Genomic DNA, 25,201 nt, shown 5'->3' on the forward strand with positions numbered 1-25,201 from the left:
AACAGGTAATAAATTGCCTACTCTTTACCATTTGGTCCAACCTACTCTATCCTATCCAGACGACACTTGTTTTGCCACATTATCTCAAGATGAATGTAACAATCATATTTTTTTTTTATTCAACCTCTATGACCTTGAATGCTAAACATTCAGACCAATCATTACCGGAAAGCAATTTTGATAATCCCTAATTGCTCTTATTTGTACTACAACCTGTAACAAGTGGAAGCTGAAAACTACAGAATCTTTATGTGACACAGCTCCAACCTGACTTCTGAAATAACAATCACAATGCATTGCTCCAGCAATACTAACTTATAGTTAATTTACTTATACATCGAAATCCTGAAGGAGGATTCAATACCCCTCAGCTCTCTGGGCGATGCTGCCAATTTTGCCTCATAGCTACTTTACCTGCGGTGGCTAACGTTCTTGAGGGTGCAATCAATTCCCAGCGTCAACATCTTTTGGAAGATTATAGATGGTTAACTGTAAATTACAGGAACTTTTTTCACCGAGGGGATTTGTGTGACAGAGAGAAGCTCAATTTGTCTATGCTGTCACTCAGAACCATGAGATGAAAAACCTCATAATTCATTTGTTACCCATCTATATTTTTTCGTTAATCATGGCCCCCAAAATCATCTTGCCCCTGCTTTCAACTGCTAAACAGGGGCAGGGGAGTAATGGGACAGCCATAGTAAATATGGCCTCTCCTCCCTGTCCCAAATGTAAAAGAATAAAACATACCTGGCTTTTCACTCTCCTTCAGAAGTTATATTCCCTGCTTTTCATGGCTACTCTGACAGAATCTCAGAGAGATCTGTCAGAGCAGCCCTGAAATTCCCATTATGAAGTACCAAAATATTTTGTTAACTGTTGTTACATCACAGTGAATTACTGGATTTAGGGACTAGTTATGTACAGTAGTGACTCTCCAACAGAGCCATACATATCAATATCCTAATTCTCATCAATCTGAATTCAGACTAGCCCATAATAATGAATCTGTCCTGCCATGCTTTTGGGGTAATAGCCTTCACTTCCTGGATAAAAGTGCTGCATCCATGCTGCAGCTGTTGGCCACCTTCTGCACTGTGGAGAATGCAATTCTTTTGCCTATCCACGGTGTTGAGGGTGGCATCCAAATTTCACAATTTATTATCTAACCCCCAAAAACTGATGATTTTGAGGCCCTTCCTCTCTCAACCAACTGCAGTACGATACGGGGATCCTCAGAGGCTATATAAAAGTCCTATGTGGATGACCCCCAAATTTACACAAAATACTGATCTTCAGCTCAGTACATGCAATAATGTACGTCATAAAAATACCATCAATTGAACCAAACTATAACTGGGGAGATTGTTTTGGTAACAGAACTGTCCTGCAATATTTAATGATATCTATCATTTTTGGACTACAAACTTGCCTTATCAACCAAGATCAAAAGCCTGAGTTATTAGGAGGCCTCATGGTCTTAGATTAACCTATGCGCTGAGGCCTCCCTAAAACCTGAAACTGATGCAGTCACTAAAGATGCTTTTCAGTATCAACTGGCCTATTCCTAGCCTTCCTTTACTGTCTAAAAAAGAGCCCTGGTGATGGGCTCTACTGTCAAGTCTCACATGGATTATTGCAATGCTCTCATGCCTATCAAAGACAATTTCTAATAGACTTCAAGGAGCTCAGAATACTGCAGTATGTATTATGTTGGCCTCAGCAGTAGAGACCATATTTAAAAGGCATGTCAATAACAACAATACCCTCTGGTCCAGGACCGTTTTATCTTTAAAATCCTGTGCCTCGCTTACAAACGTGTTAATCAACAAGTACCAATCTATCTTACTGCAAAATTAATAAATTAATTTTGTCTGCAATTTTTGTCATAGTGATGAGATTAGACCACAAATACTCAAAATTAAGCTTGCCTCTTGTGCCTGTCACTCATTTACTTCCAGGCTCACATATAACAATGCATCTACCCATTTGGTTAGATAGCATAAAGGCAGCGCTAAGAGACCCCAACAGGGTAGTAGGTGCCTGCAAAATGATGTCATTGACAAATCTGGCCCTCTTTCAAAGCCCAGTTATATTTGGATACCACGTGAATTTGCTAAGCGCTTTAGGGATGACTGCAGAGTTTGGAAAGTAGTCTAGGGCAGAAGAGGTTACAAAACGGAAGCTTTCAAGGTTACCCCAAATCAATTAATACGTTTGGAAAGAAGTTAGCATGCACTGACCAAATTAAAGGCAAGTTCCCTTGGTTAATTGAGTACTGAAACAAGCTATGTCTTGCCTTCCCTATTACAGTTAAGGAACAGCTGACATTGCAGTGTATGGACACTTACATCTACATATATTCCTCTGCAGCATGCTATTGGGATGCTGTCTATGTACAATTAGAAGAAAGCCACTATCTTTCTGCTATTCCCTAATCTGGAATATAGGAGTTTGGCAGTTTTAAAATGTTTGCAAATTTCCAGGTCACAGGTGAGAATGCCAGCAGCACCACCATAACCTAATATCATTACAACATTTGTGTTTGGTGTTCATGACTGCATATAAGACATATCATGAAAAAAAATATATATATGGAAAATGTCACTTACCCAGTGTACATCTGTTCGTGGCATTAGTCGCTGCAGATTCACATGCTGTGCACATCCCGCCATCTGGTGTTGGGCTCGGAGTGTTACAAGTTGTTTTTCTTCGAAGAAGTCTTTTCGAGTCACGAGACCGTGGGACTCCTCCCATTTCGACTCCATTGCGCATGGGCGTCGACTCCATCTTAGATTGTTTTGCCCGCAGAGGGTGAGGTAGGAGTTGTGTATGCTAGTAATAGTGCCCATGCAATGGAGTGAATGCGTATGTACATAATAAAGTTCTAAGTAATATATTTACAAATGTACAAATGTTTAAGATCTACTTCTAAACGGCTACAGGCTCCCGGGGAGGCGGGTGGGCGCATGTGAATCTGCAGCGACTAATGCCACGAACAGATGTACACTGGGTAACTGACATTTTCCGTTCGATGGCATGTGTAGCTGCAGATACACATGCTGTGCATAGACTAGTAAGCAGTTATCTCCCCAAAAGCGGTGGTTCAGCCTGTAGGAGTTGAAGTAGTTTGAAATAATGTTCTTAATACAGCTTGACCTACTGTTGCTTGTTGTGCAGTTAGCACATCTACACAGTAGTGCTTGGTAAATGTATGAGGCGTAGACCATGTTGCTGCCTTACATATTTCGTTCATTGGAATATTTCCTAGAAAGGCCATGGTAGCACCTTTCTTTCTGGTTGAGTGTGCCTTTGGTGTAATAGGCAGTTCTCTTTTAGCTTTAAGATAGCAGGTTTGAATGCACTTAACTATCCATCTAGCAATGCCTTGTTTTGAAATTGGATTTCCTGTATGAGGTTTTTGAAAGGCGATAAATAGTTGTTTTGTCTTTCGAATTTCGAATTAGTTTTGTTCTGTCGATGTAGTACATTAGTGCTCTTTTGATGTCTAATGTATGTAGTGCTCTTTCGGCTACAGAATCTGGCTGTGGGAAGAACACTGGTAATTCTACCGTTTGATTTAAGTGGAACGGTGAGATTACCTTTGGTAAAAATTTAGGATTGGTCCGTAGAACAACTGTATTTTTGTGTATTTGAATAAATGGTTCTTGAATGGTAAATGCTTGAATTTCACTCACTCTTCTTAGAGATGTGATGGCAATTAAAAATGCAACTTTCCACGTTAAGTATTGCATTTCACAAGAGTGCATGGGCTCAAAAGGTGGACCCATGAGTCGTGTTAGGACAATGTTGAGGTTCCATGAAGGAACTGGTGGTGTTCTTGGTGGTATAATTCTCTTTAGGCCTTCCATAAACGCCTTTATGACTGGTATCCTAACCAATGAAATTGAGTGCGTAATTTGTAGGTAAGCAGAAATTGCCATAAGATGTATTTTAATGGAAGAGAAAGCTAGGTTAGATTTTTGCAAATGTAGTAAGTATCCTACTATTTCTTTTGCAGATGCGTGTAAAGGTTGAATTTGATTATTATGGCAGTAATAAACAAATCTTTTCCACTTATTTGCATAACAGTGTCTAGTGGTAGGTTTTCTAGCCTGTTTTATGACCTCCATACATTCCTGTGTGAGGTCTAAGTGCCCGAATTCTAGGATTTCAGGAGCCAAATTGCTAGATTCAGCGATGCTGGATTTGGATGTCTGATCTGTTGTTTGTGTTGTGTTAACAGATCTGGTCTGTTTGGCAGTTTGATATGAGGTACTACTGAAAGGTCTAGTAGTGTTGTGTACCAAGGTTGCCTTGCCCATGTTGGTGCTATTAGTATGAGTTTGAGTTTGTTTTGACTCAACTTGTTTACTAGATATTGAAGAAGTGGGAGAGGGGGAAAAGCGTACGCAAATATCCCTGACCAGTTTAATCATAGTGCATTGCCCTGAGACTGATGTTCTGGGTACCTGGATGCGAAGTTTTGGCATTTTGAGTTTTCTTTTGTTGCAAATAGATCTATTTGTGGCGTTCCCCACATTCTGAAGTAAGTGTTCAGTATTGGGGGGGGGAATTTCCCATTCGTGGATCTGTTGGTGATCCCGAGAGAGATTGTCTGCTAACTGATTCTGAATCCCTGGAATAAATTGTGCTATTAGGCGAATGTGGTTGTGAATCGCCCAATGCCATATTTTTTGTGTTAGGGGAGACAACTGTGTCGAGTGTGTTCCTCCCTGTTTGTTTAGGTAATACATTGTTGTCATGTTGTCTGTTTTGACAAGAGTGTATTTGTGGGTTATTATGGGTTGAAATGCTTTTAGAGCTAGAAATACCGCTAACAGTTCTAAGTGGTTTATATGAAACTGTTTTTGGTGAATGTCCCATTGTCCTTGGATGCTGTGCTCCCCACCCTGTCATGGATGCATCTGTTGTTATTACGCATTGTGGCACTGGGTCTTGAAAAGGCCGCCCTTGGTTTAAATTTATACTGTTCCACCATTGAAGCGAGATGTATGTTTGGCGGTCTATCAACACCAGATCTAGAAGTTGACCCTGTGCCTGTGACCACTGTGATGCTAGGCACTGTTGTAAGGGCTGCATGTGCAACCTTGCGTTTGGGACAATGGCTATGCATGAGGACATCATGCCTAGGAGTTTCATTACTAATTTGACCTGTATCTTTTGGTTTGGATACATGGCTTGTATGACATTTTGGAATGTTTGGACTCTTTGTGGACTTGGAGTGGCAATTCCTTTTACTGTGTTGATTGTTGCTCCTAGGTATTACTGTGTTTGACACAGCAGAAGGTGTGACTTTGAGTAATTGATTGAGAAACCTAGTTTGTGTAGGGTTTGTATGAAGTGATTTGTGTGTTGTGAACACTGTTTTTGCGTGTTGGTTTTGATTAACCAATCATCTAGGTACGGGATTGCTGTCTTCTGATATGTGCAGCTACTACTGCTAGACATTTTGTAAAAACTCTTGGCGCAGTTGTTATTCCGAATGGCAACACTTTCAATTGGTAATGTATCCCTTGGATTAAAAACCTTAGGTACTTCTTGTGTGAAGGATGTATTGGTATTTGGAAATATGCATCCTTTAGATCCAGTGTTGTCATGTAGTCTTGTTGTTTGAGCAGTGGGATTACTTCTTGTAATGTAACCATGTGAAAATGGTCTGATTTGATGTATGTATTTACTATTCTGAGATCTAGTATGGGTCTTAGAGTTTTGTCTTTTTTGGGTATCAGAAAGTACAGTGATTAAACTCCTGTGTTTAGTTCTTGTTTTGGTACTAACTCTATTGCTTCTTTTTGGAGCAATGCTTGAACTTCTAGTCCTAGAAGATTTATATGTTGTTTTGACATATTGTGTGTTTTCGGTGGAATGTTTGGAGGGAATTTGATAAATTCTATGCAATAACCATGCTGGATAATTGCTAAGACCCAAGTGTCTGTTGTTATTTCCTCACAATGTTTGTAAAACTTGGTTAGTCTCCCCCCCCACAGGTGTTATGTGTTGGGGATTTGTGACCTTGAAGTCACTGTTTGTTTGGAGGAGTTTTGGGACTTTGGAACTTTCCTCTGTTCCTTTGAAATTGTCCCCCTCTATATTGTCCCCGAAAACCTCCCCGCTGATACTGGCTCTGGTAAGTGGGCTTTGTTTGTGAGGCTGTGGCTTCTGTGGTTTGCCCTCGAAACCCCCCTCGAAATTGTGTCTTTCGAAATGTGCCTCTGCTCTGTGGGGAGTAGAGTGCGCCCATGGCTTTGGCCGTGTCAGTGTCTTTTTTAAGTTTTTCGATCGCAGTGTCCACCTCCGGCCCAAACAACTGCTGTCCGTTGAATGGCATATTCAGCACAGCTTGCTGTATCTCTGGTTTAAATCCTGATGTACGCAGCCATGCATGTCTCCTTATTGTTACAGCTGTGTTGACAGTTCTAGCAGCTGTGTCTGCAGCATCCATTGCTGACCGTATCTGATTATTTGAGATACCCTGTCCTTCTTCTACTACTTGCTGCGCTCTCTTTTGGAACTCCTTGGGTAAATGTTCAATAAGGTGTTGCATCTCATCCCAATGGGCCCTATCATATCTGGCTAGCAAAGCTTGCAAATTTGCAATACGCCACTGGTTTGCTGCCTGTGCCGCCACCCTTTTGCCTGCAGCATTGAATTTTCGACTTTCTTTATCTGGAGGTGGTGCATCTCCTGAAGTATGAGAGTTGGCTCTTTTGCGCGCTGCTCCCACTACAACAGAGTCTGGTGTTAGCTGTTGTGTAATGTACACTGGGGGCCTGATTACAACTTTGGAGGACGGTGTTAAACCGTCCCAAAAGTGGCGGATATACCACCTACCGTATTACGAGTCCATTATATCCTATGGAACTCGTAATACGGTAGGTGGTATATCCGTCACTTTTGGGACGGTTTAACACCGTCCTCCAAAGTTGTAATCAGGCCCTGGGTCTGTTGGTGGCGGTTTATATTTTTTATCTACTATTGGAGTAATGGCTCTCCCTTTAACAGGCTCCTCAAACACTTGTTTGGAGTGTTTTAGCATTCCGGGTAGCATAGGAAGACTCTGATATTGGCTGTGTGTGGACGACAGTGTATTAAAAAGAAAGTCGTCTTCAATGGGCTCTGAATGAAGGCTGACATTATGAAATGCAGCTGCTCTTGCCACCACTTGTGCGTAGCCTGTACTATCCTCCGGTGGCGATGGTTTAGCTGGATAGCATTCTGGACTATTGTCTGACACTGGTGCGTCATAAAGGTCCCATGCGTCAGGGTCATCTTGACTCATTCCTGTATGAGTTGGGGATTGTATCATTGGTGGAGTGGCTACCGGTGATGGTTGCGGAGAGTGATGTGGGGATGGTGGTGGTGTTACTTGTTTAGCCACCTTTGCGTGTGGCTGTTTGTCTTTGTCTTGGAAGGCAAGCTTGCGTTTCATTTTGACTGGAGGAAGAGTGCTGATCTTCCCTGTGTCTTTTTGAATAAAGATCCGTCTTTGTGTGTGATCTGGCTCTATTGCCTGTAATTCCTGTCCAAATCTATGTGTCTTCATTTGTGTGGACAGTCCTTGTTCCTCAGTGTAGGAACTTGTTTTCGGTTCCGAGGCCGGATATTTCAGTACCGAAACCTTTTCGGCTGCTTTTTTCGGCTCCGACGAAACCTTTTTTACTTTCGGCGTCGTGCTCTCTCGGTGCCGACCCGTTTCGGTGCCGGTGTCTCGGTGCCGAATCTTCTCTGAGCCACTATCTCGGGCCCGAGATTGCTGTGTGCCGGTATCTCGACCGGAGTCGGATGACTTCGACACCAGCTCGCCCTTTTTCGGTGCCGATGAACGGTCACCTACTTTTCGGGTTAAGCCATGGCCTGTTGGCGGTGGCGTCCCCTGGGCTTTAGTGCTTTTCTCGTGAGTTTTTGTTTTCGACGTCTTACTCATGGTTTTCGGCGTTTCTTCGGGATCGTTCTCCTCAGAGTCCGACTCCTGGGTGGAGAATGTTTCTTCCTCCTCCTCGAAACGCCCTTGTCCTGTCGGCGCCGACGCCATTTGCAGTCTTCTTGCTCTTCGGTCCCTGAGTGTCTTCCTGGACCGAAACGCTCGACAGGCCTCACAAGTATCCTCCTTGTGTTCTGGTGACAAACACAAGTTACAGACCAGATGTTGATCTGTATATGGATACTTGTTATGGCATTTTGGACAGAAGCGGAATGGGGTCCGTTCCATCAGCCTTGAAGAGACACGTGGCCGGGCCGACCAGGCCCCGACGGGGATGGAAGAAAACCCCGAAGGGCCACCGGAGCTCTTCTTAATTCGGTGTCGATCTGTTGTAACTAACCCGATACCGAACGCAAACAATACCGACGATTTTTCCGAGATTCTAACTAACTTTCCGACCCGAAACACGGAGCGAAAAGGAACACGTCCGAACCCGATGGCGGAAAAAAAACAATCTAAGATGGAGTCGACGCCCATGCGCAATGGAGTCGAAATGGGAGGAGTCCCTCGGTCTCGTGACTCGAAAAGACTTCTTCGAAGAAAAACAACTTGTAACACTCCGAGCCCAACACCAGATGGCGGGATGTGCAAAGCATGTGTATCTGCAGCTACACATGCCATCGAACATATATATATATATATTTTTTTTACTGTATATCACACTAGTATTTCACCTCTTTGCAAACCTCTACTGAGGTACATGGGCGAAGCATTTTGCCCATGGCCACACCATCTGCTGCTTGGAAGAGGTTTTATTAAGACTCCAGTCTCCCTGTTCCACACTTAACAACTTAAACATTGCACGATAGCTCCTTTCAAACACACTTCGGGGGTCGATTCTCAAAGCTTTGTCCATGCAGAAGGCAGACATGCACCATTAAAATGTCCTATTATTGGTTCACACTAAATGCAGGTGTCACAAGCATGATAACTATGTGTTTGATTGGTTTCCATCCGTGTGTTGTGTAGGCAGTTTATGAGCAGATTATGAGTAGGATTGCCGAATGGGTCTGTAGAAGACATTGTCCACATAACAGTGTTGAAGAATTTTTAAAGTACAAGCATGGCAAATACCATGAGCAACATATGGTCTATAGCACCAATTTTCACTCCCAAATTCTGCTGGATATGTTGAGGACCTCTAATAATAATGCGTGGTAATCAATGTGCACACCTGGTGCCATGGCACACAAAACCCTGAAACTTTTGATAGTTGTACGTGGAGGGAAATAGGAAGTGTTCGGCCATGTGCGCAAAGCTATAAGCACCCCCTCCCCACTTAAAGTGCAATTATCCACAACTTAAGTCCATACAGTCAAAGGTACACAAATAGTTCAGGAAGTGGTCACTTTCTCACACAAATCTATCTTGTGGTTTATCTAAACTTGACATTACTATAACATTAATTAATTTCAATTTAGTGTGTTTGTAGCAGGTTATACAGCTTCTTGACTGGTACGAAATATAAAATTACACACAAGACACAGAGAGATGGCAAAAGAAAGCAGAAAAAAAGTTATAAGCAAGTATACTAAAGGTAAATAAATCTTCACCTATCTGGAAATCAAAACCACCATCATGCTTGTTTTTTAATTTTCGTTTGATCACTTATTGTAATCCATTAAGTAGTTGATATTAATCAATCATACCCTTTCTCTTACAGCACGCCAGAACATACAGAATGATTTTGATTATGTGTGAAGATTTTTCCCTTTCTTATATTTGCTTATTAATTTTGTTTTTTCTTTTGATTTCTCTCTGCATCTTTTGTCTTATTTTATAGCCTTGAAGAAATGGCAGAGATCACAAAGCACATGTTGACTAACATTACACAGGAGTAACAATTATTAATAAATTAGCTATGTGTTTGGATCGACCACAAATTAGACTTCGGTGTAAAATTGACAACTTACTGAACCATTTTTGTAAAAATAACATTTTGATATTTTCAAATTACAGTATTATTAGAATTATTCTCATAACAGTTCAATTATGACATGCAAGATAGTAACAGTTACATTCACTGGTGCTAACCAGTGCCACTAAAGTAATTACAAAATGAAGAGGGACATACATATACTTTCACTGCTGTGCATCGGAGTTTACATTGCGATTATATTATGGGAAAGCTGTCACAGGCGCTTCCTCTGTATTGACCGCTTTGTTGAACAAATATGTCTGGTGCGGTCTCCAGATGTCTTGCGGTCCATTTTTAATAGGAAGCTACATGCTGTATTTGTCTGCGGGTCATTACAAAATGTAAGGTCCTGATGCCATTCATCTAGCGTCAGCAATGGGCCCCTACTGCACTGGATCGCTATTTGTCTTTTTGCCAACTGCAGTGTTAGGGCAGTAAACGTTCTCACCTGTTTTGGTATCTCTGTTACATATCCCAACAAAGACAGCAGACGGTCTGGTTCAATGTATACTTCTATATTTGTGCTTATGTTTGCAAATATTGCTTCCCAATAAGTGCGTATTCCTGGACACTCCCAGGAAACATGTATGAAATTTGCAATCTCTGTTGTGCAACTGGCGCATCTCGGGAAGTCCCTCTGGCCATATCTATGTAATACAGCTGGAGTGTAGTAATATCTTTAGATATATTTGAAGTGTAGAAGCCTGTGTCTGTTATTTAAGGACTTTAAAAAAATATCTGAGCAATAATTCTGCCCTTGTTTATCTGTCATTGTTTTTTGTATGTCTGCTTCCGTTCTTGTCTGTTTTTCTTATTTACAACCAATTTCCCGTTCCTAGCTGTCGCATATAATTATTTGATAATATAGCTTGGACTACCGTAATGTACCACATTTGTCAGCAGACTAAACGGGCGTAGTTCATTTAAGTCAGAATCCCAGCATTCCCTCTAATAAGTGGTATATCCTATAATAAAAAAAGATGTCCAGAGCTGTAAAGGAATTTCTGTGCTCTCGCAATTGGTCTTATGTCAACAATGTGACCTCAATGAACAGTTCCCCATATTTCCAATTTGGAAATTCTGCAATTATCCAGAGATCCTACCTTCCCTAGTAAGCGGAAGCTATGCGCACAGTGGTGGCAGGTGACGTTTGAAAATGGTGGGGCTTAAAAGTCAACTCTGGCTTTCAATGAGTGAGCAACTTTAGCCTTTTGGCATAATTAATCCAGTTACTACATTCCTAAAAATGTCCTTTCACTTGCACAATCGTTGCATGCCTGTTTGGCTACTGAAATCATACTATTCATTTTTAGAGACACATCACAAGATTGTTTCAGGTGTGGTTACAGAAACCTGTGAGTGGCTAAGCGACGGCTATGGAAAAATGATTTCTTTAAAATCAACAGAATACTAACTAGTTCATAGCTTTTTGGCAGTGCTTCAGGCAACCAAAACCAGGAAAGGGAGTTCTCTTGGCATTACTCAGTCATGTCAATGTATGCAGCAAGCAGTGGCTTTACATGACAATAGCACAGTACTGTTTTGATGTTTCTTTTTAGTGTACAGACCTGCTATACCACTACCAATATTATTTCAAGATGGCTCTTTTTTGTTTAACAGATAATTATTGACTTTGTATACTTGATGTTAGACTTTAATTGTGCACCCAGATGTTGGTGACTAGTGGCAGGGTCTGTCAAATGAAATAATTGTGTGTGGGCTAACATGAAGCAATCATTTTACAAGCCTCGTGGGAGCAGCTTGTCCATGCTATAATGCATCAAACGCTGGTTTAATTATAAAAGTAAGCTGTGCATATCAAATCATAAGCACATGGGGTACTGCCAGCTGTAACCAGAAAATAATCACCATGTGTTAATGTTTTAAAATGCACATGACCCTGGACTCGCAGGTGGAAAAAAAGCTGTCATTATCTCTGAATTGAAATTAACTTTATCCTGCCTCAACTATAGTGTTCTTCAATAAGCTTCTCCATTCAAGATTGAGCACATTTTTCTGGCCTTTCTCCTGAAATGGCTTAGGTATATCGTAGGTGTGCTAGAGACCTTCGCACAGAGACTTTTTTCAGTTTTCCCCTTGTCACTGTTTATTTTTTGTCTATCTGGATATAAAATGCAACACTGCTCTAGAGTCCCCGACAGCAATAGACTCTGTGCGCAATGCATCACCACAGCTGGGTGCACAATTGTTCTTCCATTTGTTTTGAGCCGTTGTTAATAAAGAAGATGGTCGCATTCCTGCTAGCTGTAAACACACTTCTAGGAAGTTTGCACACTGGTGGAGTAACTGTGCCCGTGACAAACAAATCCTGAACATAGGACAGCTTTTAGGACCTCTTTATTCATGTATTACATCTGAATATGTTCATTTATAATGAATTTCTCAAGCTCCCTGTTTCAGATTGTTGTATTTATTTATGTCAATTACTTCACTGGGGTGGATTGTTAGGTGTGCCATCATACAAGGAACAGGAATATGTAATGTGTTGTCAAGGTAGATGAGGGGGAGAGCAACGGTTAGAAACCGGGTGAAGCTGAACATTACGTGTTGGCCTGCATTTATGACCTTATACTCTAATAAAGATTACTTCCTTTATTGAAAACGTGAGGAGTGAACTCAACAAAATTGTCGACGACTTGTGGAAGAAACCAATTGTGTTCCGGCAACCAATCGTCATGTAAAGGGGTTCATTCAGAACTGAAGAAATTGTTCTCAGCTGTATACAAGACTTTGATATGTATGAGGCCAAAATGGCATCTAAACAGTTTATGCTGTTCAAAAGGCGCTATAATTAATCATTGCTGTTTGTCCCTGTTAAGCGTTTATGCTGGAAGGTTCCATGCCTAGAACTATCATTGCTGTTGTTTGCTCCTGTATGAGAGAGCAACAGATTGTACGAGGCAGCATTTAATGAAAGTTAGAGTGACATTCATTAGTCATACCTGCGCAACAGCTCTTAATTAACGTTACTAGTAGAGTTGAGCGTAAGGTAGTCTTTTAACCATCATCAGTGCCAGCATGTGGACAATCATGCAACAGCATATTGGATTGTCTGAAGTCACTGCGAGAGAGCTATAGAACAGACGTATAACGTAACAGCGTGAGTCCGCACTGGGAACCATATTGGATTGGGCTACCTGCAGTATACTGCGCTATGTTACAGATTGCTTGTTTTGGGCACATTGAAGTGTTAAGAAACACATTAGAATCAGTAACAGGCTCACCATTTTGGCCTGTCATTTCAGAATTGTGCAGTGACAGATACACCAAATTGAATCTCCTCTGCAAATTAAATGGCAATACCCATATTGACTAGTTTTATATATATTTATTTAGGATAATTTAGCAAATTATATGGCAATAAGTAAAAAAAAAGTATGTGTGCTGCACAAACATTACACTTACTCCTCCACAACCATTTTTGCCAACTTCGGGAGATCCTCCCATTAAATGGCAGGAATGGAGAAAGTATTTCTTAAATTACATCAATGCTATTAAAGAAACAAATGAAGAAGTAACACAGTTTAAAAAAAAGAAAATTCTCTTACATTCATTAGGATCACAAGGTCTCAAGGTATATAATTCTACTAGGAAGAAGATTTGTTCTGCGGATAATAATGAATATTTCAAAAATGCATTAGAAGATTTAGATTTACATGTATGTATTGCAATTGATCGCCATAAATTCTTCTGTAGGAAACAAGGTAATTCTGAAGCAATTTAAGAATTAGTTTGAGACCTTAAAAAATGTGCTTTGACATGCAGGTTTGGATCATTACATGATGAGTTAATACGTGATCAAATTATTATGCATGTACACAATGAGCATATACAAGAAAGGTTATGGGTACATGGAGAAGCTCAACTAGAGTAAGTGTTTGCCTTAGTTAAGAAAGCCTAGATTTCCAATAAATGTGCTAAGGCTATCAATGCGAATTCAAAAGATAACCAAAAATAGATAGTAAACAAAACTAAGCACGAAGTAAGAAAAGAATTTCAAAAGCAAGACGAAAAGAAAAAAGGGGAGGTAAAAAAAATAGGGAATAGAGGTTTTACAGGTGTGGAAGCAAGGAATACTTAGCATATAATAAAAGATGGCAAGCAAAGAAATAAAACATGTGGGGAGTGCAGAGTTAATAGGCCCTTCGCTAAAGTTTGTTGGAAAAACAAAGGTGGTAGGAGCGTATCAGTAGTACAATTTGTGGATGGTGGATCAGGATCAGAAACACTGGAAGATGAGCAAGCCTCCAAGGATTATTATTCTGTGTTAGGGGTTTTAAGTAAAGACACATAACAGCACTGTTGTCAATCACGTAAGTAAACATTTGAAGAATAAGTCAGTTTGCAACATAAACCTGGGGGGGTGGAAACACTCATAGTGGCAGTTTTTGGATCACCTACCATAAGATAAAAAAGGAAGGAAAATCTGCTAAAGTACTAGGGACAGACCTAATACCCTCAGGTGTAGCACCTGAAAGTTTCATGAGGTACTGGAGTCCTAGGGTGGGACACAGACAACTGGAATTTGAATTCAAAGGAAGGAAGGCTATGGGAAAACTATACATTGCAGAAGAAAGGTCGTCGGTATTAGAATGGATTGATAAAATAAACCTTGACATAATTTTGGACCCCAACAGTTAAGAACCAGTTTTATTTATGAAGGACTGCGAAGGATGGTGTAAGCAATCAAAAAAAAGAATATCCTAAACTCTTTGCAGGCAACATAGGTACTACTTAAGGATAAAATCATTTTGAAGAAAAATGCTAAACCCAAGGTACCCAAATCAAGGGAAATTCCATGGATATTAAGAGAAGAAGCAAATAAGAAAAAAGCTAGGCCGGAGTTATTGAAGAAGTGGAGGCATCCGAGTGGATAGCACCCCTAGTCGATATACCTTCGAAGGACATGGACGAGAATTATTATAATTGGTTGGATCCTGAGTGACAAGAAGCAAAACATGTAGAAGAATCTCTTAACTCTAGATCTGATAATGAAGAAAATCGGTCACAGGGTGAAAGGAAAGAAAGTTCTACAGGAGATAATTGGAAAAAAAATGTTAACACAAAATTAGGAAGAACAATCAAACGTCCTATGTACTTGCAAGACGACTTGATTTAGAATAGTAATCCTTTAAGGAATTGACAATATCTTTAAATATCAAATGTAATTGTTGAAGTGTAATTAGTTGAGTAATTTTCCTTTAATGTATTTGTATTTCATTATTGTAAGGGAGAAGATATGCTGTGTTTACTGTGTGTCAATTGCTTCACTGGGGTGGAATGTTAGGTATGTCATCATAAATGGAATGGGAATATGTAATGGGTTGTCAAGGGAGATGCGGGGGAGAGCGAAGGTTAGGAACTGGGTGAAACTGAAAAATATGTGTTGGCCTGCATTTATGATCTTATACTTTTAATAAAGATCACTTCCTTTTTTGAAAACGTGTGGAGTGAACTCAACACAGATGCTGCTCTGAATATTAATAAATTTCAGCCGAGGACGCATCTCAGCTATATCTATTTGAAAAATAAGTACTGATGCTGCCTGCACCTTACTTGACTGCAGTGCCAGGGGGGCACGTGTGCTAACGAGCACCACATGGACAATCATGCACTTAAAAATAAAATTGTAAGTCTTACGGCCCATGATGACTGACTCTACTAGAGGGTACTGTGTGCCTAAGTGCTAATGAAGATGTAGCTCTAATGTTATTATAATAAATAGCATGAGAGCTGCTTTGGGATTGGATGGACAAGTGAAGAAACAAAGGGCTGTGGTAGCTGGCTCTTAAGGTAGAATAGATTTGCACTCACAAGCTTGAATTACGAATGCCAGGCTGGCCAAGTCCAGAGACCGGCCAGTCTGTCATGAGCATTTTAATTACTCAGCGTCACAACTGTGCATGACAAAAGCCACACCCCTCCATCTCTGTTGACATGTGATGCCAATAAAGGTAACTGCAGCAGAGCCAGGCACAGTACAAAAGCTCCTAAACAGGAATTTGAAAATGTAACAGAACTACAATAAAGAATTAAAATTGCATTATTTTCCGGGGGCGGCAGCTCAAAGTAATGACGCAACGCTCTTCTGCTCCTTCAAAGAAGCCGCCACTGCATGCGCACCAGCCCACCGGCATTATGAGTGTGTAGAGTAGTGATAACTGGTGATGTTTCAATAATCTGTTCCATGCATATGTCATGGTGCCCACTGGCACCAATAACATTACAGCGTTGCTTTGGGATTTCAAATAGTGTCACCTCTAGTTTCTACGGCTGTACTTTCAGTGTTTTGGGCCAGGCAGCCAGTACAGAGAGAACTGCACCTGTGCAACTTTAAAATATATCTCTAAGTCCGGGACCTTCAGCCACCCGTTCTCATTTGGCAATGTCAGTGTGGTCCAGCTTTCCCATGCAAGTCTTATCATTAATATTTGTGCGGAAAAATTCACTATGAAGTATTATGGGTATGCTTATAAATAAAAATATGGACAACACCACCATTTTCATTACACTTGCTGAAGTATTTTTATGGCTCAGAACATATGGACTTAACATTTTAACCATTCGCAAACGATTGGCATGGCAATAAGTGGATGCAGTTTAGCACTTCAAGAAATTTGTCTGTTATCTAACTTTGGTCCATTCTCTTTCTAGTCAAACGTCGGATATTTGTTCTCCTTCCCCTACACATAAATGGTTGTTAAACTGGTGTTTCTTGCCAGAGGTTGTAGTACATTAGTGAAATCATCATTTACAAACAAAACTCTGGTGTTTCTTCAGGACTGAATCTATTTACAAACATAAATCAAAAATAATAAGGAGTCAAATTAATACTGTGCCTTTCGAGGGCGTGGCTAAGCAAGATGGTCAGCAAGACGCGCTCCTAGTGAGCTTCTGCCATCCCGGCTAAATCCCCAACGGATCCTGGGGTTCCTGGGACGACTGGCACCCCGCATCACGGGATGGCGCCTTGAGTGTATCGATAAGATACAGCCCTGTTTTTGATGCTCCGATCTCCGGAGCTCGGGACCGCATCAGTGGGCCTCCCCTGGGCCACGTACAGCATGGTTGATCGGTGCTAGGAGGAGGCGCTGGGAGGAGGCGGCGGCCTGCTGCCTCCTTTGCACTCTCCTGGCGGAGTTTCTGGTCGGCCAGCACCCGGAGGTGTGTGGCCTTGCTGCATAGCGCAGAGCGGCGTTGGGCTCGAGGCGTCCCGCTGGGTGCCCGAGCGTAGAACTGAGCAGCGCAGGCCTGCGCTGTCAGGCGGGGCCGGTCGAGCTGTTGGTCGGCCCGGTGAGATGGAGGATCGAGGAGCCCGGGGGACAGGATTGGACTGGCCGAGAGAGTTCTAGAAGGAGCGACCGAACGAACTGAGGTACGCCCTGGTGGGGGACGGCCACAGGTTAACGAGTGGAAGAATTGGTGTCCTGGTGATCTGCCTGGGGCCTGGTCGTGGTCCCTCTGGTATCGGGGGCGCTGGGCTCGCTGAGAAGAGCTTCTGGGGGTGCTCGGATCCCCAGAGTCCGGGGCTGCCTGCTGGGAAACGGCGCACGCCGGTGTCCCGAGGCTAAGGGAGTAGCAGAACCTGGTGCTTGATCTTCTGGTGCTGTGATCTCTGGGCACTTTTGCCACCTCACCGGGACAATTAAGACGGCAATACCACTTGGTTCCTGGTCCGCTGTGGAATAGGGCGACACCGGCGGGCGGTAAGATCGCAGGGGAACACCATGGAACAATACACCAGGCCAACACCCCTGCCGCAGCGCCAGACCCGATCAGAGGGGACCGGAGATGGCCTGAGCACGGCGCCGACTACTGAGGAGCCATCGCAAGCTGAGATTCTTGTGGCTATACAGGGTTCGATGGTGGTCCTCGAAGGGGAGATAGAAACAGTGGCAGTTGAGGTCAACCTCCTTCAGGCGGACCTCAGGAAGGTTTCTGACAAGGTCAAGGTGGCGGAGGGCTCTATTTTGGAACCACAGACAGAGGTGGGGGCCCTGCGTAAACAGATGGTGCAGGTCAATTCCACGGCTGGAGGCAAGGCTGGAGGATGCAGAGGGTAGGTCCCGGCGTAATAACTTCTGACTGCTGGGGTTCCCGGAGCATGCGGAGGGGTCCGCAGTTGAAACTTTCGTGGAGAGTTAGATCAAGGACGTTCTGCAGCCGGTTGGGCTGTCCAGGGTGTTCGTGGGGGAGCGTGCTCATAGGGCCCTTGTAGTGCCGCCTCGGGTTGGCGCGCCACCAAGAGCTATTATTGCCCGTCTCTTGAATTATAAAGACAGAGACTGTGTTCTGCAGGCGGCCCGTGAATCTGACAGGACTGTCTTCGAGAACTGTAAAATTTCCATTTATCCTGATTACACGAACATGTTCAGAGCTCCAGAAAGGGATTCCTGGAGGTGAAAGTGAAGATACGTGCCGTGAACATCAGATATATGCTGCTGTATCAGGCACGTCTAAAGGTGCTCTTCGGTGGCAGGTCCCACTTCTTTGAGCGTCCGGAGGAGGTTTGGAGATGGCTGGAGATGTTGGACAAAGACACTCCGGGCAGATCGGAGGGGACAGGTGGTGTGGCTCATTGGGCTTCTGGAGCGGACGGCCCGGACTGGAGGACCCGTGGGGACAGCCAATTGGAGGGTATTGCAGCTCAGGTGGCAGCTACTGATTCTGCCCACAGAATCGAGATACAACAGGATGGCACAATTGCGGTGGTGACCTCTGGATTGGCGGATGGAATGAATGGGGAGCTGGAACGGGGAGCGGAGAGGGTCCCCGCGCATGTCTGACTATGTTGCTGACATCTGGAAATTGCTGTTGTGCCCTCTTTTGGGGGGTCAATGTCTCAGTGAGAGCACTTGGACTGTTCGGAGGGGGGCTTCAGGACAACGATCAAGGTCCTGAGCGGGCACTATTTGAATTCAGCAATGTATTGGACATCAGGGGGGGGTCAACGATAACATCATGTTGGGATTGGTATTCAGGCATTGGTATGCTGAAGCCGGGATGGGGGTGGTTACTCCACGGTAATGGTAAGATTTCATAACTGGGTAGTTGAGGATTAGGCTGTGTTCCTGGCAGAATCTATAGCATGGATCTACAGTATGGTTTGTTGTGTTTGTTCTACTGTTAATCCGTGGTGGGTGTTGGGTGGTTGAGTCGTTTGGTTGGTAAGGTTTATCAATATCTGAAGTTCATAACAGCAGTGCAGCATGTATGCAAGAGGGGCAGTGGGTATTTGCCTTGACTTCTCATGGTGGGGAGCAGGTGAGAGGAGGAGGTATAGAGGGAGGGATGGATGCTAGACTTTGGCATGGGTCGACAGATTGTGTTGACGTGGAATGTCAGGGGGTTGAAGAGTTACACCACAGGTTACAGGGTACACTCCTTTCTGAGGAGACATAAGGTTCATATAGCCTATCTTCACGAAACGCACATGACTGAGGAGAAAACACAAAAACTGTCCAAGAAATGGCGGGGTCAGATGTTCTCCTCTTATGCAAGGGGCGTGACCATCTGGGTGGCCCCCGGGGTCCCATTTATCCACATGTACAGTGAAGTGGATATTGAGGGTAGATATGTACTTGTAGAGGGCACCTTGGATGGGTCGCCCACACTATTCTTAACACTTATGTGCCCAATACAAATGATCACTCCTATGCCAGAATACCTGAGATCTTGAGGTATGGGGTGGATGCACCTATTGTGTGAGCCGGTGATTATAACTGTATATTGGAAAGGGGAAAAGGATTGTCTCCCACCCAAGTTGGGGACTAAACCATTAATTGTGAGATCGCTCATGGAAGTTATGAGTAATTTATGGTTATGGGATGGATGGAGGGAACTGCACCCGGAGGGCAGAGAGTACACCTATCATTCAAAGACACATAACACGTATAGTCGGCTAGATCAGTTTCTCCTGGGTGGATTGAACTGTTCACAGCTCCTGGATGTCATGCACCTGGGTAGGTTTTAATCTGATCATGCACCAGTGTTGATGCAGTTGCAGTGGGGAGCCGATAACACTGGGTCAGTATGTTGTTGGCGTATGCCTGCGGACTTTCTGACAGATGCGGGGTGTTGGGATAAAGTGGAGGAGGCCACTAAAGGTTATATGGACTTGAATTGGAACACAACGACGTCTAGGGGCACAGAATGGGAAGCTTTGAAGGCTGTAGTGCGGGGAGGGGTCTGCATAGGCACGGCTTGTGGGGTACGCAGACAAATGGAGCAAGAACTCACGAGCTCGGAGGAGAGGTTGGCGGTTCTGCAGCACCAGACACCGAACATAAGAGAGGCTGAAAGAGAGGCTGAAAGGGAGGCTGTACATGGCGGTTAACAATTGCTGAGATACGCTGAGCAGGGTAACACTTAGAGCATACAGGCAACGCCTGCACAGGCAGGGGGATAAATCTGGTAAACTATTGGCATGGATCCTAAAATGGGAGGTGGAGGTGCCCCTCATTGTGCACATAAGGAATGCTAGAGGTAAGATGATTACTAATTGTAAGGATATCCTTCAGGTGTTGGTGGAACATTTGTGGAGAGTATCAGGGGCTGCTGCGCCAATCCCAGAGGATGATTTGGGGGAGTTCCTGCGGCGGATGCAGCGGTGTTGGTGGAACATTTGTAGAGAGTATCAGGGGCTGCTGCGCCAATCCCAGAGGATGATTTGGGGGAGTTCCTGCGGCGGATGCAGCTCCCACAGTTGGAACCAGAGGATAGGGATGCTCTGGAGGCTGCGATAACTGTGGAGGAAGTGAGTGAGGCAGTGGGAGCATTTACGAAATCTAGGTCTCCGGGTGGGGACGGCTTTTCGGTGAGATGTACCAAACGTTCTCCCCCCTCCTGTAGGAGAAGTTTCTGGCTGTGTTTGAGGAGGCCCAAATGCAAGGCATATTGCCAGAAACCATGAGCCAAGGCATTGTGTGCTTGATGCTTAAACCTGGAGGGGATCCTGGTGATCCTTCTTCACTGAACAGTGATGTAAAGATACTGTGTAAGATTTTGGCTACTCGGCTTCGTGGGGTGATCTGGAGCTTGGTGCACAAAGATCAATGTGGTTTTATCCCTGGTCGCAGCACGGCCTACAACTTGCGTCGCCTGACACATGTCCTGCATGAAACCGAGGGTAAAGAGGACAAATTGGCGCTAGTGTCAGTAGACCTGGAGGAGGCCTTTGACACAGTGGAGTGGGGCTACCTTCTGGAGGTGCTGCAGGGCATGGAGTTTGGCCCATACGTTTGCGCATGGGTAAGACTGTTGCATACCGCACCCTCTGCACGTGTCCAGGTGAGAGGAGAGCTCTCAGACTCCTGGGAGATCGGCAGGGGAACTAGGCAGGGATACCCACTCTCGCCGCTACTCTTCGCCTTGGCTGTTGAGCCACTGGCGATTGGGAGGTACTGGGACCTTGGGGTATCCAGATGGGGCAGACTACCCACATCGTTTCCCTATATGCAGATGATGAGTTGGTGTATCTTTGGGAGCCCAGTGTCTCAGTGCCTTTGTTGCTACAGCTGTTGGAAGCCTTTGGAGTTGTGTCTGGTCTTAAGGTGAATATGAAAACGTCACTCCTGTTTCCCTTGGGGTCACTCTACGGCGTGCTTCAGGAGGATTTGCTGAGGGTGAGACTCAGGTGGGAGTTGAGAGCTTCCGGTATCTAGGTATTTGGGTCACTCACACTACTACAGCGCACGAAAAACACAACGTAGAATGAGTGGTTACCAGCGTGGAGCATTCGGTTTCGTTCTGGAACAGATTATCTCCTTCGGTGATGGGGAGGGTGGCTGTAGCTAACATGGTGTTCCTGCCGGGGTGTCGTTACTTGGTTCAGAACTCTTTATTTCCACTCGGCTTTTCCACAGTCTAGATAGCTTGCTGATTTCATTGGTGTGGGGCGGGCGACGTAGTAGGGTGGCTTTGCCTGTGTTGCAAAGGGATCTGGAGGGGGGAGGGCTGGCGATTCCCAATATTAGACATTATTATTATGCGGCGCATCTACAAAACGCTGCAAAGTGGATGACTGAGTCAGACAATTAAGAGAAGAGATTGTTTGCAGGAATGCTGGGCGGACGGATGTTGGTGCATTTATTGATGTTGGGTGGTCGGTCTGAATCAGCCGCCTCCTATTTGGTCAAAACCACTGCCTGGATTTGAGAACAGGCCATTCAGAATGTGCTCCGACGAGCCCAGTTTGACAGAGAATTGAGGATATGGGACTTAGCACCTTTCAGGGACAAGGACAGTCTGATGTCCATGGAGGGCTGGAGGCTGGGAGGGTGTGAATTGGTAGGAGACTTATACCCCAATAGTGAGTTTATTTCCTTCACTGATGCTCGAGATTCGTTAGGTCTGGGCCCAGGCAGTTCTTGCAATATGCAAAAATGGAGAGTGTGGCTCATGAGGTCTGGTGTTGTTTTCCAGTGGCCCCGCAGGCTTCGGCGGTGCTGAATGGACTGATTAATTAGGGCGAGGGGTCTCACTTTATCACTCGGTTCTACAAAGCCCATCGGGATGATCAGCCGGGCACGGTAAATGTGGCGCGTAGGGCATGGGAGCATGAACTGGAGGACCACACAGAGGAAGCTGAGTGGGAAATGGCGTTGTTGTTGGTGTGCACGGGGCCATGTAACATTAGGTTTAAACTGTTACACTTTAATTTTGTGCATAGGACATAGCTCACACCAGCTGACTCAATAAGATTGATCCGGGACAAGGGGCGGGGTGTCCCAGGTGTGGCGCTTTTGGTGCTTCCTACCTGCACTTAGCCTGATCCTGCAGGATGGTGCACAACTTTTGGCGGGAAGTGGTCAGGAGAGTTGAGGAGGTTACGGGATTGGGGCTGGAAGCAATGACATTGACATGCCTTTTAGGTGTAGAGCAGAGACCGCAGGGCAGGAATATCCCACATAAGCTCACACAGCAGGCTCTGGTGTTGGCCAAGCACAGGGTGGCTATTGGCTGGATGAGTGCCCGGAATCCTTCAATCCCCTGCTGGATTCGAGATTTAATGGAATGGGGTGCGTCTGAGGAACAATATATGCGGCTGACACGTAGGGAGGAGGGGGGACTAACAGATGTGGTTGCTTGGGGTGCGCTATTGGAAAGGTTCACTGGAGAAGAGGATTTAAGTTCTGCTGTAAGCACGGATGATGAGGGATGTAGAGGTACACCTTGAATCAATTTGACAGGTGACGACCAACTATGGTGAAGTTATGTCACTGTTCTTCACAATATGTGTAATGGCTGGTTTCATGTCGGGGCGGGGGGTGTTTGAGGGGAAATTCTGCTGCAGTGGTTGCTATCAACCCTTATTTTGGATTCATGTTAATGTTGTCCTCCGGTAATGTGACATAACGATACTGACATATCTCGCATTGATATTCACTTCACTGTATTCTTCTTGTTGATTATGTTTTCCAAACTCAATAAAAACAGAGTTATAAAAAGAAAAATACTGTGCCTTTCACAGATTGTATTTAATGGAAAAGGAGTGGCACAACTTAAAATTAATTGGCCATGTTCTACCATCCCATGTATTACATACTCTTTTCTCATGCATTAAGGGTGATCTCTATAATCATACTGTAAAGGTCACCTTGGGTTTGGGCCCCCAAATCAATAAATATACATACTTTTCATTGAGTCTTTTAACAATAAAGTTGCTGCTCTCCACATACTATGTATTCATTACCCACAAGAAAATGAAAAATTGCCATTCAAGGATGTCTCTCTCCTGAACTGTCAAGTTGCCCAGTGTCTGTTCACCTAGCTTAATCACTTGGAATATTTCATAGTGCTTGCTAATACTAATGGTTAGTGCTAATTTAACCCCTACTTATTTAAAAAGTTGACTTTAATCTGCAATTAAATGTGTTCTCTCTCCTATGTGTATATGTTGGCACCCATGACTATAACAATACATTAAATTCTGAGTTCATTTACACACTCTGTCAAAGACTAATGTGATTACTTTGTTGTTGTTTTGAGTACATTTGTGTTCTTTAGTAATACAAATATCTGTTGATCTCTTAACCCTATTCAAATGAGTTCTGTTTTAGATAAAGTACTTTGATCTTACAACATTAACTGTTCCATGTCTGGTTTTCGTTTCATTTACCACATCTTGTATCTTCGAGCCACAACAATTATTGGCTCATACATCTCACCTGGATGAGCAGTAGAATGATTGTCAGCATCCTCTCATGAGTTGGGCCGATGAGCTTCAGAACGAAATTAATCAGCGTCATGTTGTTGCATTCAATGTACTCTTCATCTTCATCTAATTTTCGCCTCACTTCAACAATTCTTAGAGTTTCTGTTAACTAGAAGAAACACAAATGCTGTTACACAATATCTGTAAAACCAAGGAAGCCATTGGGATTTGAGACTCTGAGCTCATTAACAGACAGCACAAAGGCCACCAACAAGTAGATGGGGCATGGAAAAAATGTTTCAGCCCAACTACAGGTTTAACAATACATTAACAGCGTGACAAGTGTTTTTTGTACTTTAGATTACAGTGGCATGATCTGATCAGTTTGTTTCCCAAAGTAAGGAAAATCCATCAGTTGTCAAGCTCGCCAAAACATTTGCAGGCTACCCTATATGGATTAAATAAATTTGGTTTGCACTAACTTATATAACAAATATATTCCTGGTGGAAATTCTGTTGAAGTCGCATTTGTCAATTCCCCCAATTTTCAGATGGTTAACAAATCAAGGCCAATACGTTTAGTATCTGACACCTATACTTTTTAAGGTACAAACATTTGTCCTTTAGTATGAATATGCACTTTTGAAACATTTAAGTGCCTAGCTGTTCATTTCGTTACTTTCATGCTAGATAGAGGTGACCCCAGTGAGGTCTCACAAAAGACAAATTTTGCGAATCTGACAAGTTTGAGTAGGGTGTTCCTACATTGCAATACTCTGCTCCGGCAGGTTTTCTGCTTAAGTACACAGAAGATTTTGAACAATGTCTTGACAAACAAAAAGCATGTGACATTGTCAAATTGCAGTTGTTATTTTCCTTTCACAATATTGAAGATGGATAGTCCAACTACAGTCCCAGAATAATTTGGAAATAGCTCCCATCACTGGGTTTATGAAAAACTGGCTACTAAATCACGCAAATTAATGTAAATATCCCTTCATATGCCAGAGGTGGATCATAATGAAAGACAAATGCTCAGAAGACCATGTAAGAGCAAGAACTGTTAACTCGGAATGGGAATCTTGTTCACATTAAACATAAG

At 43.5% G+C, this 25,201-nt stretch overlaps 1 protein-coding gene across 3 annotated transcripts in view; it reads right to left on the minus strand.

The window, feature by feature from the left end:
- DPAGT1 (dolichyl-phosphate N-acetylglucosaminephosphotransferase 1) overlaps positions 1-25,201 on the minus strand; it is a 55,242-nt gene that overhangs the window by 7,513 nt on the left and 22,528 nt on the right. For all 3 annotated transcript variants that reach the window (XM_069224817.1, XM_069224819.1, XM_069224818.1), the window contains one exon: positions 24,113-24,268. In XM_069224817.1, coding sequence (XP_069080918.1) covers positions 24,113-24,268 — 156 coding nt within the window. The remainder of the gene's footprint in view (positions 1-24,112; positions 24,269-25,201) is intronic.

This window comes from Pleurodeles waltl, chromosome 3_1 (genome assembly GCF_031143425.1).
Source record: "Pleurodeles waltl isolate 20211129_DDA chromosome 3_1, aPleWal1.hap1.20221129, whole genome shotgun sequence".
NCBI classification, from domain to species: Eukaryota; Metazoa; Chordata; class Amphibia; order Caudata; family Salamandridae; genus Pleurodeles; species Pleurodeles waltl.